This window comes from Schistocerca gregaria, chromosome 10 (genome assembly GCF_023897955.1).
Source record: "Schistocerca gregaria isolate iqSchGreg1 chromosome 10, iqSchGreg1.2, whole genome shotgun sequence".
Taxonomy (NCBI): Eukaryota; Metazoa; Arthropoda; class Insecta; order Orthoptera; family Acrididae; genus Schistocerca; species Schistocerca gregaria.
This window is the reverse complement of record NC_064929.1, coordinates 190,115,540-190,142,117: the sequence shown is the minus strand read 5'-3', so window position 1 is coordinate 190,142,117 and position 26,578 is coordinate 190,115,540. Positions and strand designations below refer to the sequence as shown.

Here is a 26,578-nt window from a genome sequence, read left to right as displayed (position 1 = left end):
GTCAGAGCAAGTTCACTGGAGCTTTCCAGCAGATGGCCCCTACATGTTCCCATGTGGAGCCATGTTGACAATATTATCAATTATTGGAAAATCTCATATAAAGATGTGAAACAATTACTAACAAAGAGATAGAGGGGCTGGCCAGTACTTACCTCAGCTCAGTACAGCCGATAGAAACACAAAAAACAACCGAAAATTTAAGTTCCTAGCTTTCGGAATAAATGTTCCTTCATCAGGGAGGAGAGAGGGGAAAGAAAGGGAAGAAGGGAAAGTGGATTTAGTTACTCACAACCCAGGTTATGAAGCAACAGGGAAAGGAAAACAGGGAAGGTAGCAAGGATGGAGGCATGGTTGTCAGAGGGAAGCCAAAGATATTCTACTGCAGGTACTGTGCCAGCTTCAAACCAAAGAGGATGCATACAGAAGTAAAGAGGTGTATAGTATAAAGATGTAGGATGGAAAGATGCATGAATGGCTAAAGAGGAAAGGGAAAGAGGAGAAGACTGAAAAGTAAATGGGAGTGAGGTTGTTTAACGTAGGTTCAGTCCAGGGGGATGGCGGGATGAAAGGATGTGCTGGAGTGCAAGTTCCCATCTCCGCAGTTCAGAGGGACTGGTGTTGGGTGGGAGAAGCCAAATGGCACATACAGTGTAGCAGGTTCCTAGGTCCCTAGAATTATGCTGGAGGGCATGCTCCGCTACTGGGTATTGGACATCTCCTAGGCGGACAGTTCGTCTGTGTCCGTTCATGCGCTCAGCCAGTTTAGTTGTTGTCATACCAATGTAAAAGGCTGTGCAGTGCAGGCATGTCAGCTGATAAATGACATGTGTAGTCTCACACGTGGCCCTGCCTTGAATTGTGTATGTTTTACCAGTAGCGGGGCTGGAGTAGGTGGTTGTGGGGGGATGCATGGGGCAGGTTTTGCAGCGGGGTCGGTTACAGGGGTAGGAACCGCTGGGTAGAGTAGGTAGTCTGGGAATATTGCAGGGTTTAACAAGGATGTTACGGAGGTTAGGGGGACGACGAAAGGCAACTCTGGGTGGTGTGGGGAGAATTTTGTCAAGGGATGATCTCATTTCAGGGGTTGACTTGAGAAAGTCATATCCCTGGCGGAGTAATTTATTGATGTATTCGAGGCCAGGATAATATTGGGTGACAAGGGGGATGCTTCTGTGTGGTCTGAGGGTAGGAATATTGTTGTTGGACGAGGAGGAATGTATTGCTCGGGAGATCTGTTTGTGGACAAGGTCTGCAGGATAGTTGCGGGAGAGGAAAGCACTGGTCAGGTTATTGGTGTAATTGTTGAAGGATTCGTCACTGGAGCAGATACGTTTGCCACGAATACCTAGGCTGTAGGGAAGGGAGCGTTTGATGTGGAATGGATGGCAGCTATCAAAGTGAAGGTACTGTTGTTTGTTGGTGGGTTTGATATGGACAGAGGTGTGGATGTGAGCTTCAACAAGATGAAGGTCAACATCCAGGAAGGTGGCTTTGGTTTTGGAGAAGGACCAGGTGAAATTCAGATTCGAAAAGGAGTTGAGGTTATGGAGGAAATTAAGGAGTGTTTCTTCACCATGAGTCCAGACCACAAAGATGTCATCTATAAACCTATACCAGGCCAGGGGAAGCAGCTGTTGGGTCTTCAGGAAAGCCTCCTCCATGCGGCCCATGAAGAGGTTGGCATAGGATGGAGCCATCCTGGTTCCCATGGCACTTCCCCTGATTTGTTTGTAGGTCTGGCCTTCAAAAGTGAAGTGATTATGGGTGAGGATGAAGTTGGTAAGTGTGATAAGGAACGAGGTTTTTGGAAGATCTTCGGGTGGGCGTTGGGAGAGGTAGTGCTCAAGGGCAGAGAGACCATGGGTGTGTGGGATGTTTGTGTAAAGGGATGTAGCATCTATGGTGACAAGAAAGGTTTCAGGTGGGAGAGGAGTGGGAATGGATTTGAGGCGTTCTAGGAATGGTTTGTGTCCTTGATGTAGGATGGGAGTCTGCAGGTGATAGGTTGGAGGTGTTGGTCTACCAGAGCTGAGATACGTTCTGTTGGGGCTTTGAAGCCTGCTACAATGGGACGGCCAGGATGGTTCTCTTTGTGGATTTTGGGTAATAGGTAGAAGGTAGGGGTACGTGGCTCAGGTGGAGTGAGTAAGTCTATGGAAGCCATTGTGAGGCCTTGTGAGGGACCTTGGATTTTTAGGATTTTCTGCAGCTCAGTCTGAATGGAGGGAATGGGATCCTGGGTAACAGCTTTGAAGGTTGAGGTGTCGGAGAGTTGACGCAGTCCTTCTGCCACATACTCCACACGGTCAAGTACCACAGTTGTGGAGCCTTTATCCGCCGGAAGGATTACAATAGAGCGGTCTGTTTTCAGCTGCTTAATGGCACGGGATTCAGCTGGGATGATGTTGAGGGTTGTCGGGATGTTCTTCAAGGAAGACTGGGAGGCAACACTGGATGTGAGGAATTCCTGAAATGTCTGCAAGGGATGGTTTTGGGGGAGGGGAGGAGGATCCCTTTGAGAAGGCGGTCGGAACTGTTCTAAACAAGGTTCAACACTGGGTCTAGTATTTGGGGGCTGTGTTTGGGTGGTGAAGTGATATTTCCATTTGAGGTTCCGGGTGAAAGAGAGGAGATCTTTAACCACGGCAGTGTGGTTGAATTTAGGTGTGGGGCTAAAGGTTAAGCCTTTTGATAGAACAGAGGAGAGAGGGATCTGAAATTTGCACTATGCCACAGATGCAGGCCAGTGAAAGCAGTATTATGCTATGGACTACATTCACCTGGGCTTCCATTGGACCTGTGGAGGTAATCAAAGACACCATGACAGCTGTGGACTACGTAAACACTATTGTGGACAATCTATGTCTTCTTATGCTCAATGTCTCCCCTGATGCCAATGACATCATATACCAAAGACGTAATCATGCTGTTATGGTCTGATATTGCAATCTTGCCCACAAAATTTGCCTGATCAGCACATGTGGGGCACTGTGTGGTGCCAGCTCTGTGTTTCAAAATGACCAGCTCTAATTTATGGGAATTGCATGACCTCCTAGTGGACACGTGGTGCCACAAACCTACTGAGGACTTTCTGAACCCATGCCACACAGATTCAGTACTGTATTGCTATACAAAAGTGGACCGACATATTGCTAAGCAAGTGGTCATTGTACTTAGGTTCATAGTGTACTTAACATACAGGGAAACACAAAAAATGCAACACATTATCGTGCATAATATGTTGTAGAAAAACCAGTATCATTCAAAACACCTTTCAGTCATCTCGGAATGCATCAATACAGTTCCCATAACGTTTTGAAGGGAATATTATACCAGTTTTTCGTGCAAAATAGTGGCAAGGTAATGTAAGCATGGTGGAGATAGCAATTGTGCCCCTTCTCTCAGAGGATGTTTGCATATTCTTGTCCGACCCGTGTATATACTTGACTCTTGAAAATATTGTATAATTGATAAACAGGAAACCGAGTTCCACTGTCACGTTTTACTGCCACAGGCTGCAGCTGTACGACACACCGGTGCCTCCGCCGCCACTGCGGCCCTCCAAGCCGGTCATCCCGTCCATCCAGGCAGATATGCTGCAGAACAGAGCAGCCATGCTGTCCGCCCTGAAGTCATCCTTCCGTGCCATCACCGAGTTTGCACAGTGAGTATGAAACATTTATTAAGACCCACCTTTTTGTCCCCTTTATAGGTGTATCCCTCCCATGCTGGTGTATGAGTGACCTACTTCTCCTTATTAACCATTCCCAGTCTCCTCCATGAGGAAGGAACTAGTAGTTACAAACCTAGAGTTAGTGCGTCTGCTCTGTATGAAAGAATTAAAGGGTCAGTTTTCTGAAATCCCATGATTTCCCCCTCCCCCCCCCCCCCCCCCCCCCTCCCATTCTGACACACAAGTTTGAATTTTGGTTCTAAGGTGCCTACAACCTTTCTCTATAACAATACAAAAGTGTGGCGCCCTACAATGTGACTCTCAGGTTTGGCGACATTTCAAATGGGAGTGAGTCAACATGTGTGAAAAAGGCTAGAGTGAGAGGTGTAGGATCAATTAATGATGTCATATTGGCACCAAATTCATCGCAATTCAGCCCAAAGGCACCGTGAACATGTCACACGATAGGAAGATCATCACATCCCCTCTTACCCACACCTCACCCCTTCTCTTAACATCTGTGACAGAGGTTAGAACATAGACACCCAATGCTGAAGTAAAGTGGTTTTCATACTGGTGGCTGAAGAAAAAGTTTCAGACACACCACTGCTTATAATCGACACAAAAAGGCCTCAGGCGGTGGCATAAAAGCACCAGTGAGATTGCCCGTTTCCTTGGGGCATTCATTTACACACATTTGTGATAAAATATGACAGTTTGCAGTGTAATATGCAACAGAATGATGTTCTTGACAATCTTTGCCACTGCTGCCATGCTATGAAGGATTCAACCCTTCTTTACGGACATGGTGGGGCTGCAACACCATTAACATTATCTGATCACTTTGGAGCATAGTGTGACTGCCGTTTTTGCTCTGGCATATCAGGTGGAACCACTAGGGACAGTTCAGGGCCATACGACGAAATGTGAGCAGTATTCGAAACAGCAAAGGGTATTTATGCTATTTCTTCCCTCCGCTTTCACGCTCTCCTGTAGAATGGTCAGGGGGTGCGGGGCGGGGAATAAAGTGGCGAAGGGTCCCTCTAAGACCTCCCAGTTTCACTACACCTTCAGTGCCACCCACACACATTTTTGAACAGTTCCTACTTCCACTCTTTATACCAAAGCAAAAATTGGGACCCATCTACACTCCAAAGGGGTCAGATCATGTGCAGTGGGATTGCAGAACTACAATGTTTTCAGAGAAAGGTTGCATCCACGGTGTGTCAGCAGTGTGAAAGGTCATCAAAAACATCGTGGTGTTCTACATCGAACTGTAAACTGTCTTTTTTTTAGTGCAAAATGTGTGACAATGAACATCCCAAAGGAAGGGGTGCTTTCATTGACGGCATTTATGCAATCTTGTGAGGCCTTCTTGTGTTGATTCTGAGTGGATGTATGTCTGAAATGTTTCCCCTGCCACTAGAGGTATGCAAAACTGTTCTTTTCCGAGACCAGATCAGAACTGGTCACTCACTGGAATAAACTAGCTCTTTTCCATGACTCACCACTCACTAAACTTGCATTTTTATTAGACTTTGCCTTGTTCTGAAATAACATATAAAGAAGTGTAATAATTTTGTGTTATGTCCCTAGTAATTTTGAGATATAAAAGTTTTAAATATTGTTTGCTGTGAAAACTGTAGATACTACAACAAAATCCTAAATATTTTTTACCAAGTGGAAAAATTATAAGAATGAAGGGTGATTTTTGTTATATTTTGATACTTTTGTTATTAATACAGTACGCATATTATAACTGTAATTAAAGTGAATCTGCAGTCATCATTTACAGTCAGTATTACCATATACAAACCCAAAAAGGAAAAATTAATCAACATTGTCATTTGCAAATAAAATGTGATCCATTTTAGTTGATGTGAGTTTGTTCCTCCACTTAGTGCATATTTGTTCCGCTTTTGAAAATATTCGTTCAAATGGCACTAATGTTGCTGTTGTACGTAACACTTTTAGAACCAACTGATAACATGTTGACCACAGCAGTTTTCTTGTTTCCCACCATTTTAAGAGACCAGTGTTCCTGTTTCTTGGCAAATATCCCACCGCTAAGTATTTGTCCAAGTCGACAGTTGCTGCACTTTCCAGTTTGTGACTCGCTTGAAGGTGACCAATAGTTTCATCAAACTCCTCCCACATTGAAGAAGTCTTATGCATTATGGTGGTAACTAGTTGAGAAATGAGCTGTGTTTTTTTCTTGTTGAACAACCAATGCTTTCATTTCTGTAATAGCCTTCACACAACAGTCCTGAAATATTTTGTTTATGGAAAATCCTCACTTTTTGAACTTGGGGTTCAGTAACATAACATTACCAATCTATTCACTCCTGGGGATAACCCTAAACCACTCTGATAACCCTTTAAGGAAATTATAAACCAATGGCTTATTTCTTGAGGACATTTTTTATTTGTGGCTTTAAAAAGATTAAGTTGGTATCCATTAATGTTGGCAAGATTTTCATTTTTGAATGTAAGACTCTTTTCTCTGAGGACACCACTTTGGTTACCTCACCGACAACTTCCAAAATCTGTAAAGCCTGTTTATTATCTCCCATTATGTACCTTTTAAGTTTAAGGTGATTGATTTTTCACCTAAAATAGTGAGGCAATAAATTATGCAATATTTATTTAAAATAAATCTTTGCAACAAAACCGAGTGAGGTGGCACAGTGGTTATCACACTGGACTCGTATTCGGGAGGACGACGGTTCAATCCTGCGTCCAGCCATCCTAATTTAGGTTTTCCATGATTTCCCTAAATCGCTCCAGGCAAATGCTGGGATGGTTCCTTTCAAAGGGCACAGCTGACTTCCTTCCCCGTCCTTCCCTAACCTGATGAGACCGATGACCTTGCTGTATGGTCTCCTCCCCCAAAAACCAACCAAACAACCAACTTTGCAAGAAAGTAGAGTTCCATCTGGTTGGGACATCTTGTTTCTGTTTCAGATGGTTATTTTTTAAATTTTCTTGCATTTCAACAAGTTTGCTTAAAGGAAAGGGCTTCTCCTTAAAAATTATAATTCTTTTGGCCTCATCAACAGTTTTCTGTATGGATGTCTGAATTGCATGTTGCACAGTGAGGTTTACAAAAATGAGCGAAGTGTGGGATGTGTGGAAGTTAATTTCATATTCGATGCATTGTCTGTTATTATGTAGGTGATTTTAGAATTGATTTTGTATTTGGCAGTAACAGACTTTACCCAGGTTAAGATGTTTTCTGTTCTGTGTGTGTGTGTGTGTGTGTGTGTGTGTGTGTGTTTGTGTGTGTGTGTGTTGGGATCGTGAGCACTTAGTTCACTCTTCTCATCTATGAAAAGTGTATTGAGAGCATAGAAACTTAACATATTTACACTCGTCCACACATCAGATGTAAGGGAGATTGCCTTTGAAGTGGCCAATCATTTTTAATTTTATCAAATAACTTATGAATGATACAAACTAGGAATTAGAGTGTTTGGGCAAATTATATACAGGGTGTACATAAAGTCCAGAAACACTTTCAGTTATTTATTGCACAAGAAATACAGATGTCATACATATTACATTTTGAAGAGAAACTTAAAGTTTTTTTTTTTACAAACATTCAATATGTAAACCATGAGTGACCCAGCAGACGTCAATACGGTAATCGAATTCTTGCCATACCCTTCCCAGCATGGCATCGTTGATTGTGGCAGTTGCTTCCTGTATTCTCTTTCAGAGCTCTGCTACATCACGTGGTAGAGGCAGTACATACACCAGATCTTTAATGTGTCCCCACGGAAAAAAGTCACACAGAGTAAGATCTGGTGATCAGGGAGACCATTTCATGAAACAGCTGTCCTCTTCTGTAGCACGGCATATCCATCGCTGTGGCAGCTCCATGTTTGTGACTGCAAATTACCAAACTACGCTGTAGTGGTATACATGGAAAAAAAAAACTTTCATGGTTTCTCTTGAGAACGACATATGTATGATATCTGTACAATGTTTGGTTCTTGTGCAATAAATAATTGAAAGTGTTCTTATACTTTATGTACTATAGAGAGGATGGTATTCATTGCAAATCATTTTTAAAAGCTAGACATCTAATGCCATACTTTTATTTAATTTGTGTGACTTTATAATATTAAAACCTTTGCTTATTGGTTATTATAAATGAAAGTCAGTTGGGGGTGAAGGCATCACAAAAGGAAATAAATCAGGGATAGATCAAGAACCTGATGACACTGATGGGCTGGACACAGCTTGACACCCAATTTGCCTTTCTGAAAGGAACTTTCACTGGAAGTGGAAGCAGACGTCAGTGAGGACGGTTCACGAGAAATGATTCCACGAATTTCTGCCTCGATTGATGGCGATTTCTGTTGACTTCCTGACCCACGTCATTCTAGAGGTACTACAGGATGACTTTGGCTTTAGATGTCCCTTCAGGTTTGATGATAAGCCAGAAGTCATGGAAATTATATGCTGACAGGAGCAGCATTTTTGTTTTTCCCCCACTTTGGCAAAATGGTACCATACCTCACTCGTAATTCTTCTAGTCGAAGGCAATATGGTTGACATATTGTTGTGCTGCACTGAAAAGTATGCTAGAAAAATTAAAACATTTACTGTAAAATAGGCATTTTAAATTGTAAAAGCTTAAAGTGAAAACAAATATACATGCAGTATATTATATGATCAGAAGATATAGAGTAGGATGTAATATGTTATGATCTGCGAAACCTAGACCCACAATTGTGAAGTTTGATTCATATATGAAAAGGTCTGGGACAGTCATAGAGATTAAGGAACTCATGAAGACAAGCCTGACAATATGCAAGGATTTCACTGCAGAAAGATAATAAATTTGAATAATATGATATCTGAACTTGGGCTACGTAGAGATGGCAGGATAGTGGCGTGGATAAAGGCTGGAAAAAAGCATTGCAAATTAACTCTAAAGCCAATGCTATAGGAGCTACAAACTTGTCTACTCATGCAACTACAGGTTCTGCCAGTCAATGTAGACTCCATTGTCCTAAGACACCACAGAAGTAACAGATGAGGAGGTGGAGTAGCGGCATACAAATGCTTTCACTTATTACCACCTGTGCTACTTACACCCACTTGTAATCAAGACACACACACATATCCCACATTCGCAAATATCGAATTACTTAACAATGTTTACCTTATCTGCATTCTCTACAGACCTCTGAAAATAGGCCTGTTTCAAAACTGACCTTCAAAAATTTGATTCAATTTAGAAGCATACAAATTATAATAGTAACACATGAATACTCTGCCCTTTCACTTTCAAATTCACAAGTGTAGTTTTTTCTTCAAATGTAATAATATTTCAGCTTGCACCTACCCATAATGTAGCTTATAGTCACACTCTCATACATCTCTTTGCCAGAAAACCCACAAACAAAAAAATTTGTATCATGAATCAGCTCACAACACTATATTCATGGCTTGCTGTCTAAAATATCCAAGGAATAAAATATAACTGACAACATACAGAGACTTTTAAGTGTATCATTGCACCTGAACTTGCATTGGAGGTGCAAGAGATAATTTGGGAGTTGACTTGCATTCCATTCCTTGACTTGAAACACAAGCTTCCTGGATGTACTACCAAACTATCTCAATTATACAATAAATATGCTCCTCCAGACACAGGAAACATGAAGGGAATATTTGCACCTAGGCTAATGGAAGAGATAAAGCAGTTCACTAATCTCCGAGACACTGCACATTGGACTTACAAACGACCTTGTACCATTGAAAATCAAATTGATTACAAGCAAAAAGCAAACAGAGTCAATCAACCTGAGACAAAAGATAACTAAAGCATGCCAATACATTAATCTATAACATAAAGACCAGATAAGCTATGGAAAAGCTTGTGAGTTCGAGAGAAGTACAGGCAAAATTGTTGCTGCTGCTGATCACTTTGTCACAACCAAGGAACTAGAGTAGTACTCAACTTCAGCGATAACTGTCATTGAACTGAGAGCTAAACACAGACTTACTGATTATTTCAGGAAATTAAATGACGGTAGTCGCGAAAAATTCTCTCTTGGCATGACGATGCCATCGAAAAATCCTTCAGATCAGCATGTACTGAACAGGGTGGTGTCACAGTGCAAATGATGAAGCTTATTGTTGATGCACTACCGTTCACAATTTACATAAGGATGTCCCAGGAAAATGATCAATAATCAGGAATGACAGGAATGGTCATTTGAAGCAGAAAACTTCATGTGGACATATGCGCTATTCTGAATGGTTTCTGAGATAGAACATATTTAATGTGCCTTGTTATTTATTTCCTTTATTATTCAGTACATCATCATTGTTTACAGTGTATCACAGTAGTGCTGATGAAGTCGAGACGAGTAATTTGCTGTAGGTCATGTGGGCTAGCAAGTCAGGAAACTACCTTAAAATGGCTTACAAAACCTACCTACAGCTCAGTGCGAGTGAGTTGCACAAGGTTTTCATTATTTTCTCATTCTCTTCACACATATGATAAGTCCTAAAGAAAAGATGAATAAGGCTTTTTAAAAGGAAAGTTAATGTAGTTTAATTTTGTACTGCAACACCTTTCTGCTTATTGACAACGCACGTCCCCATTTGGCTGGTGTTGCTGAAAACCTTATTCAGCAGTTTGGTAGCAGTTTGATCACCCGCCATACATCCTCAATCTCACACCTTCTGACTACCACTTGTTCTTGAACTTAAAGTATGATTTTGGAGAAAGGCACTTTGACAGCTGTGACAATGCAGAAGATGGTGTTCAGCAGTGGCACTCCTCTCTGGCAACATCTTTCTTGAAAAGGGCATAGGGTGTTGGTTTCCCACTACACAACAAACATCTGAACAATAGTGGCAACTAGTAGAAAAATACTTCAAGAAATATTCTTTCTTTTAAAAATTAATTTTCATTTGAAAAATAATGTTATGAGTTTTTTCCCTTAAATGGTACTTAGTTTCCAGGCTTGCCTCATATTATGCAGACTTTGTTGACTCTGGCCTCTCCAACTTTTCGGCTGCCATATGCAGTAAGTTTTCGGACTACTTGCAGTAGCCTGCCATACCTTGTGCACAGTGGCATCTGAAACAGATGGCTAACCCAGCCCCTGTGTATGCAGAACACCACATCTCACAATAAATGACAAATGATAAGCTAGAATAGTTGATAGGGACTGTATCTGAAACCTTTATTGTATTTGAGTATTGCACTACTTCTCTGTGAACAAAGTTGCACACTGAACTTTCACCTGTAGCGTCCACATTTTTGTCAAATCTCTGCAACACAAGGAAAAAAGTCTTTAACCAATTCTATTGCACCACAATGCTGCTACAGTCCTCCAAAAGTCATAAACTTTTCCAACTTCTTTGTATGGCTGCTGCTTACAAGATGGGGGAGAAAAGCAGAATGCCATCTGTTTCATAAATGCTGTAGTTGATTTCAAAACCATCATTGTCAATTTTTGAACTGAACTCTTCAAGCATCCCCAGAATTACTTCATCAGTCAAATTGTCCCCCATTTCACGACAAACTTTTGCAATCAAGATAGCTATGGAGGCTCACAGCAACGACAAACGTGCAGGAACTGATCACGCCAGTAGCATCTTTTTAAAGTCATCTAGCACTTTGTGAAGGAGGAACATACATCTATTGGCTCTCTAAAGTACTAAAAGAGTGAGCAGCTGATGTCAAGCTGTCACTGCTTGGAAACAGTGCATCGTGAAGTAATAATCAGGAAGGGTCATGCTCAGAGATTCTTCGAGCACTGACTGTTAAGGAAAAAAACAACTAGCTCATAATTTCTACGGGCAGCGACCAGAACGTGTTAATGGCAGCCGTATCACATCTTGAAAACCACCTCTTATTCTCTAGTGTAGGTGTAAAGCTATTAAAGTCAAAAGTCGTGAAAGTAATTTAGTGTTACCTTGTGTAATAAAGATACAATTGAGTGTGGAAATGGTTTCCCACAGTAAATTAATGTTGTGACTGGCTGCTGCAGATTGGACATGAGTCCTTGACGTCTGTCCACCCGCAGGATCTACTCGCTGCGAGTGTCGGAGCACACGGCCCTGGACTGCAGCCTGCTCGAGCTCGTCCCCTCGACGTACCGCGATGTCGAGATGGAGGTTCTGCTGCACGCTGCTTGTGACACCGGGCCAGACGCCGCAAGGCGCAAGCCGCACGACCTCATCTGTGCGGGGCCGGCGGACATCCGTCTCAAGGTGAGGCTCAGTCTAGTCTTCCTCTAGCTGTTGCTGGCCTCGTTAGATTTTTGTCAGCCCTCCTGTCACTGTCATAAAGCTTTAACGGTTGTGGTCTTCAGCATAAAGTCTGGTTTGATGCAGCTCTCTGTGCTACCGTATTTACTTGAATGTAAGCCGCACTTTTTTTCCGGTTTTTGTTATCCTAAAAACCGCCTGCGACTTAGAATCGAGTGCAAAGTAGGCGAAAGTTCTGAAAATTTTTGGTACGTGCTGCCACAACTAACTTCTGCCGTTGAATATATGTAGCTCTACACAGGCATGTTTTGCAGGCACAATGATAAATACTGGCTCCAAAACCTCTGTGTCAGTAAATAAATTAAGGAAAAGGGAGAAGACGAGCTTTTTTTCTCTGCCCCGAGTTTCCACCTATGCATTTTCATACATTATCCGACTGGCAAGACTGTTTGGGATATTTGTCGATATGGTCAACTCTACATTCTGAATTTTTTCCTACCTGTGAGAAGAGATGGTTGCTAATAGGAACTTTTTGAATTGTGAATCACATGCAGTATTCTGTTCACCATAACAATGATACGAATATAAACATTTTGCCATGTATTGTTTCATGTTTGCTGATATCTCATTTAAATCCTGTCTGCCGAATAAACTACGAAACTAGAGTGAGACAACAGCAAACGCGGAAGAATATATGTATCATGTCATGTTTATATCCGTATTATTCTTATGCCTAATAGTGATACAGTAAGAAATGAAGCACGGAAATTGCCTAGATTTTTAAATCTAAGATGACTCTAATTTCTGTGCAGAATGTAATGTACTAAAGAGGTGTCTGCAAAGATTTTCAAGTGGAGAAAATTTTTTGCCAAACTCTTGTTCAGAACATCATCTATCATACGCAGTCTATTATTTAGTTCTTGTTGATCATAGTCAAAGAAAGCAGCAGTGTAAGTTACAACAAATAGCAGTCTCTTGCCATTGTTTCGCTAATGAGAACATGTCTCTCTCTCTCTCTCTCTCTCTCTCTCTCTCTCTCTCTCTCTCTCTCTCTCTCTCTCTCTTTTTTTTTTTTTTTTTTTTTTTTTTTTTTTTTTTTTTTTTTTTTTTTTTTTTTTTAAATTGTAAGCGGCAGTAGCACGCACAAAAGCAAGCCATGCCGCGAGTGGCGACAGTCTGTAAACACTCATTATCAGAATGTGACAAAAATGCATGACACAGTACAATAATGCATTTTCAGCTTAGAGTGACGTAAACACCTATAACAAAATGAATGGCACTTGACAGATCAAAGAAAAATAAGCAATCGATTCAAACCAGATGAAGCATGTGAAAAAGGAAGGGTACCTGTATAAATACGGACAGAGCACCTGACGCATAGCGATGGCTACCTGGTAAAGGTTAACTGCTAAGCTTACGCCTTGAACCAAACCACTGTAGCTGTATCGCCATTCATTCGACCTAAATTGTGCCTCATATTACAATGGACCAACTTTGTTTTGATTTGGAGGTGCGGCCTAAAACTTTTCTCTCCCCTAGAATTTCAGGTGCGGCTTAGATTCGGGAAATTTTTTTTTTTTCCTTTATTTCGAGTCTCATTTTTCATGTGTGGCTTAGATTCGAGTGCGGCTTGGATTCGAGTAAATACGATACTCTATAGTGTGTGAGCCTCTCCATCTGCGAATATCTACTACGACATACACCCGTTTGAACCTGCTTGCTACTTTCATCCCTTGCTTCTCTTTTCTTCTTGTCTCGACTACCTACTGCCCACGTTTATTTCTATAGAAGGAGACGATCCAGACAAATACCTTCAAAATTGACTACCCAACACTTAAATTTACATTCAATATTTACAAATTTCACTCTTTCAAGAACACTTTTTAATTCGTATATACCCTGTATTTCAGCCATCATCACGTATTTTCTTGCTGAAGTAGTAATACTCGTCAACCACTTTTACTGTTTTATTTCCCAGTATAATTGTATCCGCTTCACCTGATTTAAATTTGACTTCTTCCTATTACCCTCATTTTACTTTTGTTGATATTCATCTTACACTGAGGTGAGGTGACGAAAGTCATGGGATAATGATATGCATATTTACAGATGGTAGTACTATTGGGTGCACAGGTTTATAAGAGATCGATGCATCGACGGAGCTGTCATATGTATTCAGGTAATAACATTCTGAGTAATTATGGCTGAGCAACGGGAATTAACAAACTTTGAATGTGGAATGGTAGTTGCAGCTAGATGCATGGGTCATGCAGGTTTGGAAATTGTTTGGGAATTCAATATTCCGAGATGCCAGGTGCAAAGAATCCCAGACTGGGCTGGGAATCAAACTGTGGCCCCTGTGATCGAGAGTAGCAACACTAACCACAAGACCGTCAGGTGCTGACGGATAACAGTGAAACAGTGATAATACACCAAATGTTGATAATTATTAAGCAGCAACTACATATCCTTCTCTACCCAATGGTCAATTCAAACCTGAAACAAAAAAAGATTTACTATTTTGAGACTGCCTCGAAAAAATAAGGCAGTTTGTTGTAGACACCATGTATTAGGAATGTGTATGTTGCAAGAAGAATCAAACAGTATACACTGAGATGGTAAAAGTCATGGGTATACCATCTCCACAGCGTAGTGCAGCAACTCGATGTGGCGTGGGTTCAACAAGTCGTTTGAAGACCACACAGAACTACTGAGCCATGCTGCTTCTAAAGCTGTCCATAACTGCAAAAGTGTTGCCAGTGCAAGATTTTGTGCACGAACTGACCTCCCGGTTGTGTCCCACATATGTTCAACGAGATTCATGTCAGGTGATCTGGGTTGAAGAATCATTCGTTCGAATTGTCCAGAATGTTCTTCAAACCAATAACGTGGTGCTGTTTCATCCATAAAACTTTAATTGTTGTTTGCAAACATGAAGTCCATGAATTGCTGCAAATGACCTCTGAGCAGCTGAACATAAGTAGGAACCATTCCATTTCATGTAAATACAACCTACAGCATTATAGAGCCATAACCAGCTTGCACATGGGCTTGTTGACAACTTGAGTCCATAGCTTCGTGGGGTATGTGCCACACTCAAACCATACCATCAGCCCTTACAAACTGAATTCGGGGCTCATCTGTCCAATCCACAGTTTTCCCGTTGTCTAGGGTCCAACCGGTACGGTCACGAGTCCAGGCGTTGCAGGCGATGTCGTGCTGTTAGCAAAGGCACTCACATAGGTCGTCTGCTGCCAAAGCCCATTTATGCCAAAGTCCACTGCACTGTCGTAATGAATACATTTGTTGTACGTTCCACATTGATTTCTGCTGTTACCACTGACAACTCTATGCAAACGCCACAGCTCTCGGTTGTTAAGTAAAGGCCGTCAGGTACTGTGTTGTTGTTGTGAGGGGTAATGCCTGAAATTTGGTACTCTTGGCACTGTGTATCTCGGAATATTGGATTCCCTAATGATTTATGAAATGGAATGTCCCAATCATCTAGCTCCCAAGTACCATTCCACATACAGAGTCTGTTAATTCCTGTCATGCCACCATAATCATGTCAGAAACCTTTTTACGTGGATCTCCTGAGTACAGTTAACAGCTCCGCTAATGCACTGCCCTTTTATACCTTGTGTATGTGGTACTACAGCTGTCTTTATACGTGCATATCAGTATACTATGACTTTTGTCACCCCAGTGTATATCACTTGCTTCTGCATATGTATTTCAAAATGGTCGCAAGAAGAAAAAATGGTGAGAAATTAGATGTGATACAGAGCTCTACCAACTGCCGTGCTTTCCATGTGCCATTCGTAAATGGGACAGGAAAGGGGGGGGGGGGTCAGTTAGAGGTATGAGAAGTATTCTCCCTCACACACCGTAAGGTGCCATGCAGAGTACAGAGTAAATGTGCACCTAAAACCTAGTATTAACACCTGGTATAAAGAAAACAAGAGCAATTGTCATCTGAGCAATGTGAATAGGTTGGTAGTACCAGATCGTGCTGCGGGACCAGGCAACCACCAAAATCGACTGTCTTATACTGCACTTTTACTATGAGGACATAGAAACCCAAAGGATGAACACGGTTGCAGAAAAGAGTTGTGGGACATACTGCTAAGTAAACCAATCAGCAGCAACTCTTCTGCAGTTACAAGCACTGTAGCACTTGCTTGCATGACCCCGTGATCTTTGGCAGCAGTCAGATGGCACCATGACATGCCTGTTGCTCAGTTGTATACAAACAGTTCAGCTCGTCGGGCTTGCTCATGTTCGAAAATCAACTAACACTGCCTTATAGGCTTTGAGGATGTCTTCAGCATTTTGGATGAAACATTAGGCACAGAAACATGTCTTAACCCACAGCCCATTGTCCATACAACTAAAATAGCAGATAACATGGTTGGACCACACTTGTGTTTCAGATTTAATGTGTGATCAAAAAGTAACAGGAATATATTAAGTTTGCGGACTGTATAAATCTGATTTCCAAAACTTTGTTTCTTGTTGGTACACATGACCCTGACATACGTTTGCATTTTCAGCTATTTTGAATGTTCAGTTTATTGTCAATAGTCAAGAATGTTATACGTGTTTTCGAGTGCTTGACGAATTTTTACTTTTGAAAAAGATGGATCAAAGAATTTACATAAATTTTGCTTGAAAAATGGGATAAAATACAGCACCATATTCGAAATGTTGACTGTGGCTTTTGGCAAGTCTACTGTGAGAAAGACAAGAGTTTATGAGTGATACAAACGTTTCAAAAGGCTCAGCATGATGTTGAAGATGATGACCACCCTGGATGTCCCAACTCATCAGTTGCTGATGACACTGTGGAAGAAATAAGAAGATGGTTCTGGAAAATCACCGCATTACTATCAACGAGGCTGCTGATGAGGTCTACGTACTCTTTGGTTCATTTGAAAATTTTTTTCAGATATTTTGTGCATGAGACGTCTAGTGTCAAAGTTTGTTCTGAAATTGTTGAATTTTGACCAGAAACAATGCAGCACAGATGTGCTGAGAAATTGCTGACTGAAGTCGACAATGATCCAGAAATTCTGAAGAAGGTTATAACAGGTGATGAAACGCAGGGGTATGATGTCACAACCGAGACCCATTTGTCCTAATGGAAATTACCTGGAGAGCAAAGACAGAAAAAAACTGCTCAATTTCGATCACATGTGAAGGTTTTTCCACAGTTTTCCTTGATTACAGTGTAATAGTGAATCATGAGCTACTGCCTTATTGTCGCACAGTCTGTAAGAAATACTATCTGGAAATTATTCGCCATGTGTGTGAAGCAATCTGAAGAAAATGACCAGAACAGTGGCAAAACCATTCCCGGAAATTTCATTACGGAGTTGCTCCTGCTCACGCCTCAAAGCTTTTATGTGACCTTTTGGCAAAAAACAAAACTGTTATGTTGTCTTAGCCACCGTATTTGCCAGACATGGTGCACTGTTACTTCTTTCTATTTCTGATGCTAAAGAGGACCATGAGAGGATGTTGCTTTGCCACGACTGATGAGGTAAAAACAACTCGCTGAAGGGGGCATTACTTTGGTGGGGCTGAACTTGGTGTTGATGAATAAATGAAGATTGTTTAATAGAAACCAAAATTCAAAATTCCCATTATGTTATGATCATGCTTCGTATTCTTTACAGCAAGGGGGAGGAGGCGTGTCCTTCATGACTATAACTGTGTGACCACTTTTTTTGTCTCTGCAGGTGTGTGAAGCACGCATCAGTGAAGGCACAGAGCACATGATTCAGCAGAACAGGGCCGAGTATGACACACTGCTGTCCCGTGCCATGCAACCACCTCCTCAGAAAGTCTGCGTTGGAAGCGTCTTTGTGGAGCATGCAATTAGGTGAGTGACACGCCATTAATGAGTGTCCTTGTTATCCTCCTCAGACCATATGTAGCATATATGCCACATGCAACTTCTTCTTTTTTAGTTCAGAGAATAAACTACACTCCCTGTGCCTGATTGTAGCATACACTTCGCATTCTGAGCTTTCTGTGCATTACTTCTTTTCGTTTTTGCATGGTCTTAGTAGGTGGCAGCATCTGCTTGAAGAAAGGTGTTTATCACAGCATCAGCATGTATTCAGGTATATTTCTGTTTGCTTTTGGTAATTCAGCGCTGGAATGTTTTTATAATATGCTTTAATACACCGATGTCATAAAAGTAATTGGATAGCGATACGCACATATACAGATGGTGGCAGTATCATGTACACAAGGTGTAGAAGAGTGCTGCTTTGGCGGAGCTGTCATTTGTACTCAGGTGATTCATATGAAGAGGTTTCCAACATGATTATGTGTTAGGGAAGTCACTGTTCCAAGATCCACAAAGTATACTGAGAATACCAAATTTCAGGGATTACCTCTCACTACAGACAATACAGTGTCTGACAGACTTCACTTAACGATGGAGAGCAGTAGCATTTGCGTGGAGTTGTCAGTGCTAACAGACAAGCAGCATTGCATGAAATAACCACAGAAATCAATATGTGATGCATCATGAACGTATCCTTTATGGTAGTACAGTGAAATGTACTATGGTAGCAGATTACCGCTATGAGTGTCTTCCCTAACAGCACATCATCACCTGTACTGCCTCTCCTGTGCTCGTCTCCATATCTGTTGAACCCCTAGACAACTGTAAAGCTTTGGCCTGATCAGATGAGTCCCGATTTCTGTTGGTGCAGGCTGATGGTAGGGTTCCAGGGTGGTCCAGACCCCGTGAAGCCGTGGATCCTAGTTGTCAACAAGACACTGTGCAAGCTCCATAATAGTGTGGGCTGTGTTTACAGGGGGTGAACTGGATCTTCTGGTCTAACTGAATTGATGGTTACATTCGGCTGCTTGAAGGCAATTTGTAGCCGTTCATGGACTTGATGTTCCCAAACGGCCATGGAACTTTTATGATGTGACAATATGCCATGCCACTGGACCACAATTGTTCATAATTGGTTTGAAGAACATTCTGGACAATTCGAGAGAATGATATGGCCAACCTCTTTGTCCATCATGGGACATAATCGAGAGGTCAGTTCATGTAAGAAATCCTGCACTGCTAAGCTGCAACCACTGTACTGCATTCTATGTAGGCATGGCAACCAACAAGCTGTCAGTCCACATGAATGGCGACCGACAAGCTGTGGCCAAGAAACAAGTGGACTACCCTGTTGCTGAACATGCTGGCAAACATGACATTCTTCATTTCAATGACTGCTTCATAGCCTGTGCCATATGGATCCTTCCCAACAACATCAGCTTTTCCGAATTGCGCAGGTGGGAACTTTCCCTGCAATACATCCCATGTTCCCGTAACCCTCTAGGCCTTAACCTCCGTTAGTCACTGTCCTCACCCATCCAGCCCCTTCCCTATTCCCATTCCAGGACTACACAGCTGCCATTCCACTGCCACACCCAGTCTTTTTATTTCTCTCCTTTTGTGCTACTCCCCCCCCCCCCCCCCCCCCTCTTTCTCCCCACATCTCCCCTGCCCTCCGTCTAACCTGCAGCACTTCACTGCCTGCCACTCCCACCGTACTATTCCTCCCCCTCCCCACCCCAGCTTCCTCCTTACCCCCACCCAGTCGCCACTCCCATCATGCACTGGTGCTGCTGCTTGCAGTGTGGATTCAGTTGCCTGAGACTGCAGTCATATGTTTCAGTTGCCTGTGACTGCAGTCATATGTGTGAGTTATGTTTGCACTTGTGTGTGTGTGTGTGTGTGTGTGTGTGTGTGTGAAAGCTTTAATTGTGAGTGTCCTTTTGTTATGCCTATCTGCGAATCAGCATCTCTACTATATGGTGAGTAGCAGCTTTCCTTTTAAATATTGTTACATTCGAATCCTTCACTGGCATCTCTTCCACAATTATGAAGAGCTGTAAAGGTAGCATAGCTCAGTATTTCTGCAAGGGGAATTCCAACAACTTGTGGAATCCATGCCACATCAAGTTGCTGCAGTATGCTGAGGAAAAGGATGTGTGACATGATATTAGGAAATATCCCATGACTTTTGTCAGCTCAGTGTACGCTAACATAACCTGTTATATTAAATAACTGAGTGTTTATTTCATCACAACAATAGAGCTGTATTATCTTTTTAATGCAGCACTGGACCCACATTCACCAGTGACCAATACCTTCACAATCCAATGACATAGTTTTCATAATTTTTAGGTATTTGACATTGAGTTTTCTGGATATCCTGCATAGGACCTATTTCAGCTATTTTCTAACATAACTAGCATTCAGTGTGTGCATATCCTAAAATTTTGAAAATCACACCAGTTTTTCGAATTTAGTATCTCAAGTCTTATTTTGTACCTGAAGAATGCACTGACTTGCAGTATAAACTTTTCATTCACAAAATCTAAGCTCAGGACTGAGGAGGTTTTTGCAAGTTGACACTTCTGTTTACTTGTGTGCATGGTGAGCAACCAGACTGATAGGGAAACCCAAGGATTGGGGAATTTTCCTATCAAAATTTTATTACACTGTATTTTGTGATTTTACTACAGTGTCCTATTATGAGTCAGTGGCTGGACTTGGGCGGGTGCATTCTGGATGTTACTCTGTGCGCCACTACCCACACCTGGTTTACTTGTGTAGTGTTCCCACATGAGTACTGCTGAGAGAGGACACTATTCTGATGTGTTGCTGACAGTAGGATGCCTTGGGGTACAACCCTGTCAGCCAGCAGGAAAGCTGGAAATTATCACGTGAGGGTTATGGAATGGGTCAGCTAGAAGCATCCAGGACACACGGTACCAGCTTTCCTCTCGGCTAGACGTGTTTGTTAGCTCCTCTTTAAGAGTGTCGTGCACTCAGTCTAGCGGCGACAGCCTCCTGACACCATATTCCTTCTCTTTTGGTGTATGCCTTAGTGTCAGTGCATGAAGCAATAAACTCCAAATGTGGCACCGAAGCTTTTGTCTTTGAAAAATTCCCCAACACGCCCAGGCAACAACATCCCACCTTCATCCTAACTAGACGATCTCTGTACACTTGCATTCCAATTACATCTTTGAAATTTCCTGGCAGATTAAAACTGTGTGCCAAACCGGGACTCTAACCTGGAACACAAGGCACCACTTTGAAATAAAAACAAAGCAAATAAACTTTCCATAGCAATTTTATTTTTACCTGAAAGCCTGTACTTTAAGCTAGTTTTGTACATCATTCCCACCAATACTAAGGCATATATTGTATCGTACAACTAGGTTTAAATACCACCCTCATAGAAATCTGCGAGCTGAACATAACATTTGATCATATGAACGTTCTGTAATGACTGCATAAATCCCACTTCTTTACTCTTGCAAGCAATGTCATGGTATGGAAATGGGTGAGAGATTTTAAAGATTGCCGTACTAATGAGGAATCAAGTAGGTAACCTTTACTCATTACTGATGATGTCGAGCAGAAAGTTGATGAAAAAGTGAGAGAGAACAGACTCTCTATAATTTCGGCATTATGTGATGAGCTTCCTCAAGTGTCATTAGGTGTGCTTTATGCTATTGCTACAGAACGTTGAAGTTATTGAAAGTTTGGTTTGTGTAACAGATTTCTATGAGGATGGTATTCAAAGCAGGTTGTACAATGTGATAAGTGTCTTAATATTGGTAGGAATTAAGTAGGAAAGTAGATTAAAGTACAGGATTTCATGTAAAAATCAAATAGCTAAGAAAAGTATGCTTGTTTTTTTATGAGGATCCACAGCCTCTAAATGCTTAATAAAAGAAAACATGTTCCATAGTAAGCATAATATAGATGATCTTTACTTAAATCATAGTATTATCAAATTGCAATGATTTGTCACTTTGAAGCACCTCATTAAGCTTTTAGAGGCTGTGGATCCTCACAAAAACAAAATTTTATGAACTTTGCTTAGTGTGACATGGGCTACTGTAATTAAATACCAACATATTTGGGTAAAGATGCTGCAGTTGAATGAATATATACACTTCAGCAAGAAGTGTCTGCAGAAGAAGGTGATACCAAAGTGCTTGAAAGTGACAAGTCACTGCAATTAGCTACCTGTACAATTTAAACAGATGTCTAAAGTTTGAAGCTGTTTTATGCATGGGAGTTTGATCCTTTACAGATTGGGGATTTACTGGTGCTTCAGAACCCACATTTCTGGCATCTGTAGAACATGTTGATTTGATAAAGATGATAGTTTTCCACTTAACTGTGTGTTGATTAAGAGCTCTCCTTAGAGAACTGTAAAACAGAAACTTCCGAGAGCCATGCTATTGTATATTTATTGACAGCCAACCAGTTTCAGTAAATGAGCATTTTCAAGTCACAGATGAACACTACATCAATACTGCACTGTGTATAGTTTGATAGACCTTTAGGACTCTGTATTAGCTCAGATAAGATAAGTGAGCCATTCACTCAACTGTATACATCGATTTATATCTGAACCTTTGGTGTTTCACAGCAGAAGGCAGCATCTGCTTATGGTAGTGGAGCATCAGCTGGCAAAACTGTTGCTAGCATCTGTATAATTAAATATACATAGTGCATTTAAAGGAATACATTTTATACACTCACTGAGGGCAAAGCTTGACAGTCCACTGCAGTGGTCAGCAGACTTCCTGTCCAAAGTTGTATTATAAACTGATGACTCAAATAACTGATCAGTAATACCACTGTGAGTCTCAAAAAGAAACTGAGCATGAGGGTGGCGGGTGTTGAACTCTGCTACCAATTGTGGCATGGCACAGGTAGTATTTCACAGTTTGGTTGGAGCTAAGGCAGTGAGTACACTATGCATAACAGCACAACTCGCCAGACATGAAGAAGATAACTGGTTCAGTTATTGAAGTACTGCGGATTAAATTGGAAGTGACAATTTGGCTTAAAACTCAAAAGCACACCATTAAAGCACCGCACCTCCAACCGCTGGGGTGTGGACACCTTTACTACTCATATTGTGATATGCACACCACATGCCAATAACAAATAAAACTCTTTCTTTTTCTTGCCTGTAACAACCACAAATTTACAACAAAATATTCTCACTCCATAGAGCTATGCAACAGACCACGGTGTAAATTTCTTTTGTATTTTCACTTTCCAAACCATCAAAATGTTCTTCACTGATTCCTTTACAGCTGCCACACATTTATTTAGCTCTTTCATGTTTTCGTCTTTTAGGGTACAGTTTACAGTTTTACTTCTAGTATTCTCCTACAGTGATTAGCACAGTCTCATTATCATTCCTTTTCTCTCCTTAGTGTGACTTCACTTTCTTAGTGGATTCCTTTGTACATCAATTCAAGAGAGTTATTCCTACCCCTAACTAAAACCCAGTTCCTTAAGTGCTGTCTAAAACCATAGAAGACTCTAATGACCTAACCATAAAAGCTCTCTTATGTGAATGTGTCATCCCCCCCCCCCCCCCCCCCCCCCAAGTGTTCATGTTTCACCAACCCCTTCGCCCACATAAAATAATAATAATAATTCCTGAAGAAGTGATCATATACCGAGCAAGGTCATGCAATGGTTAGCACCCTGGACTTGCATTTGGGAGCATGAAGGTTCAAACTAGTGTCTGACCATACTGGTTTAGGTTTTCCGTGATGCTTCAGGCAAATTCCAGTATGGTTCCCGTGAAAGGGCACGGCCAATTTCCTTCCCTATCCTTCCTTAATCTGAGCTTGTGCTTTGTCTCTAATGACCTCACTGTCGACAGGACGTTAAACATTAATCTCCTCCACAATCCCTGTTACCTACGTCCCATCCCACAAATTGAAAATGATGCTCTCCAAACATTGGGATTGCCTACAAGTATCACCTCCCAAAAGTTTTTCAATACCCTGTCATGATACTCCGGCTACAGAATGCTATTATCCAAAAATACCTATACTATCCTCTGTGAACCCCTCCCTCTCACAGCATCTGATCCTACCTTGTTGACTTCTTCTAATTGCCAGATACACAAAAATTTCCTCCCAACATCCCAGTTATCAGTCTTTAGACTGGTTCGAGGTGGACCTTCACAATATCCTATCCTGTGCCAATCTCTTCTTGTCATAGTAGTACTTGTACCCAGCATGAGAGATCTGAAAGCCAGAACCCAGAAGGCACTGAATATCCTAAAATGCCTTAGCCTCAAGTTTTGGGAACAGACAGGGCATGGCTGCTCCAGTTTTATAGGGCTTTTTTGCAGTCGTGGCTAGACTATGGGTGCACAATATATGGATGAGCGAGGCCCTCTCATCTGATGATTAGTGATGCCATCCACCGTGAGGGGATTAGGATGGCCACAGGTGCTTACAGGACCAGCCCCATACCCATTCTCTGTGCTGGATGCTGGTGAACTGCCGCTCACAGTCCAGTGGCAGCTCCTCATGGTGCAGCAGGCGTATAAGTTCCTTGCCACTCAGAATTCTGCAGCATGCTATACTGCTGCTCGTCTGCATCTGGAACACTTTTTCTGCAAACATCTGTGAGCAATAATGGTGCTTGGGATCTGCATACAGCCTATGCTGGAGTCACGTGGTGTGTAGCAAGTACAGCTCCAAATCATTGTTTTAACCAACCTGCCACCCTGGTGACTGCAGCGGCCCAGATGATTTTAGCTTTAGTGCAGTATAGGTGAGGTTGCAATCACTGCATATGTTTGTAATACATTGTTTTCTGACATTTTATCTGAGAACCACTACTCTGTGGCTGTTTTTATCGATGTATGTAAACAAGGGGACTCCATTGGTTGCTGTGTTGTTTTCCACAGTTGTGTCAAAAATTTATAGGACACTGCTGAGAGGTCAGTGTGTGTACAAAATCCGGGGCCAGCAACACTTTTGCAATTATGGAAGGTGATAGAGGCAGCAGGGTTCAGTATTTATGCAGGGAACTTCAAATGACTTTATTCAGTGCATGCCACGTCACGTTGCTGCTCTACACTAGGCAAATGGATGTCCAACACAATATTCAGAGGTATCCCATGCTTTTTGTCACTTTAGTGCTTATATAGTGTAAGCAGTAACATTTCTATCTCACTTCATGGGGTACTCTGGAAATAACCATTACATCTGCCGATTTTAATCCATTAAGAGTGGCTTGTAGAGTTCTATCTTCATGGTGGTCACGAATCCAGTCACAAATCTGGTCCAATACTGGGTAATTGTATATTTTTCACTGACTAGCTGTGGAGGATGGTGTGAAATGCATTCCTGATGTGAAGGAACATGACATCAACTCTAGTGTTGATCCTAAGTAGTTAGAGCTGTTGACTTTCTTCAGCTTTATAACTGGCTTGTTTTTCCCCTTGTCCTCCTAAGCACAAATACTCCATTTTCCTCTTACTGACTCATCACTGTATCTACCAAAGCTTTTTTCCAGCATTCCAATCTCATCTCCAGCTCATGTTTGTCGGTGCTGTGTAACACTGTAGCACTAGGAAATCCAGGGAAAACACGTGAATTTTTTCATCTGGGAAAAATCTGTGCAAGACATGGAAACTTTTTAGGATTCCAGGAATTTTTCAGTATTTTAGTTTTCAGTTAAACTTTTCAAATTTTGTTAGTGTAAGAACTGATACTCTAACAAAGAATTTTACTTTAGCCCTCTAAAGCAGAATAATACTGCAGCAATAAAGCATAAGTGAGAGAATAACATATAAAAAAACTTTAGTTGGAAAGAAAATACACCATTCACAACAACAAAACGCTGTGTACACACAAGCATCTGCTGACAGCAGATTTATTAAAGACTTTAGGATAAAGACAATGCAATACTTTGTAACAACACACTGTTGTGCATTATGTTACTTTTGAGAATGTGTGATGAATTTCTTAAATCTGGGAACATGTAAATCTCATTCAGAACTGGGGACCAGACAGTTAGAAAAATTTTGGGCTCTGAAGACTAGCCATTTATGCCAGTATTTAAAATTTTACTGGATAACACATGCTAAGAAACACCATCATTATTTGTCGAACAATGAAAAATGCAGGATGGAATGTAACGATATCATGAGAAGGAAAGTTGCTACTCACATATAGTGGAGATGCTGAGTTGCAGATAGGCACAACAAAAAGACTTACAAAGTTAAAGCTTTCGGCCATTGGCCTTTGTCAGCAATAGACACATATACCCACACACAGACACTAACGCAAACACAACTCTCACACACAACTGCAGTCTCAGGCAACTGAAACCACACTGCGAGCAGCAGCACCAGTGCATGATGGGAGTGGTGACTGGATGGGGTTAAGGAGGAGGCTGGAGGCTGGGGTGGGGAGGGGCAGGGATAGTATGGTGTGGGTGGCAGACAGTGAAGTGCTGCAGGTTAGACAGAGGGCAGGGAAGAGGTGGGGAGGGGAGAGGGGAAATAGTGGAAAAGGATAGAAATAAAAAGACTGGGTGTGGTGATGGAATGACAGCTGTGTAGTGCTGGAATGAGAACAGGAAAGGGGCTGGATGGGTGAGGACAGTGACTATCGAAGGGTGAGGCCAGGAGGGTTACGGGAATGTAGGATGTATTGCAGGGAAAGTTCCCACCTGTTCATTTCAGAAAAGCTGATGTTGTTGGGAAGGATCCATATGGCAAAGGCTGTGGAACAGTCATTGAAATGTTTGGCAGTGTGTTCAGCAAAAGGGTGGTTCACTTGTTT

At 41.7% G+C, this 26,578-nt stretch overlaps 1 protein-coding gene across 3 annotated transcripts in view; it reads left to right on the top strand.

Annotated features, from left to right (window-relative positions):
* Nucleotides 1-26,578, top strand: part of LOC126293652 (ectopic P granules protein 5 homolog) — a 393,414-nt gene that overhangs the window by 227,591 nt on the left and 139,245 nt on the right. For all 3 annotated transcript variants that reach the window (XM_049986936.1, XM_049986934.1, XM_049986935.1), the window contains 3 exons: nt 3,515-3,664; nt 11,731-11,917; nt 17,656-17,798. In XM_049986936.1, the coding sequence (XP_049842893.1) occupies nt 3,515-3,664; nt 11,731-11,917; nt 17,656-17,798 (480 nt within the window). The remainder of the gene's footprint in view (nt 1-3,514; nt 3,665-11,730; nt 11,918-17,655; nt 17,799-26,578) is intronic.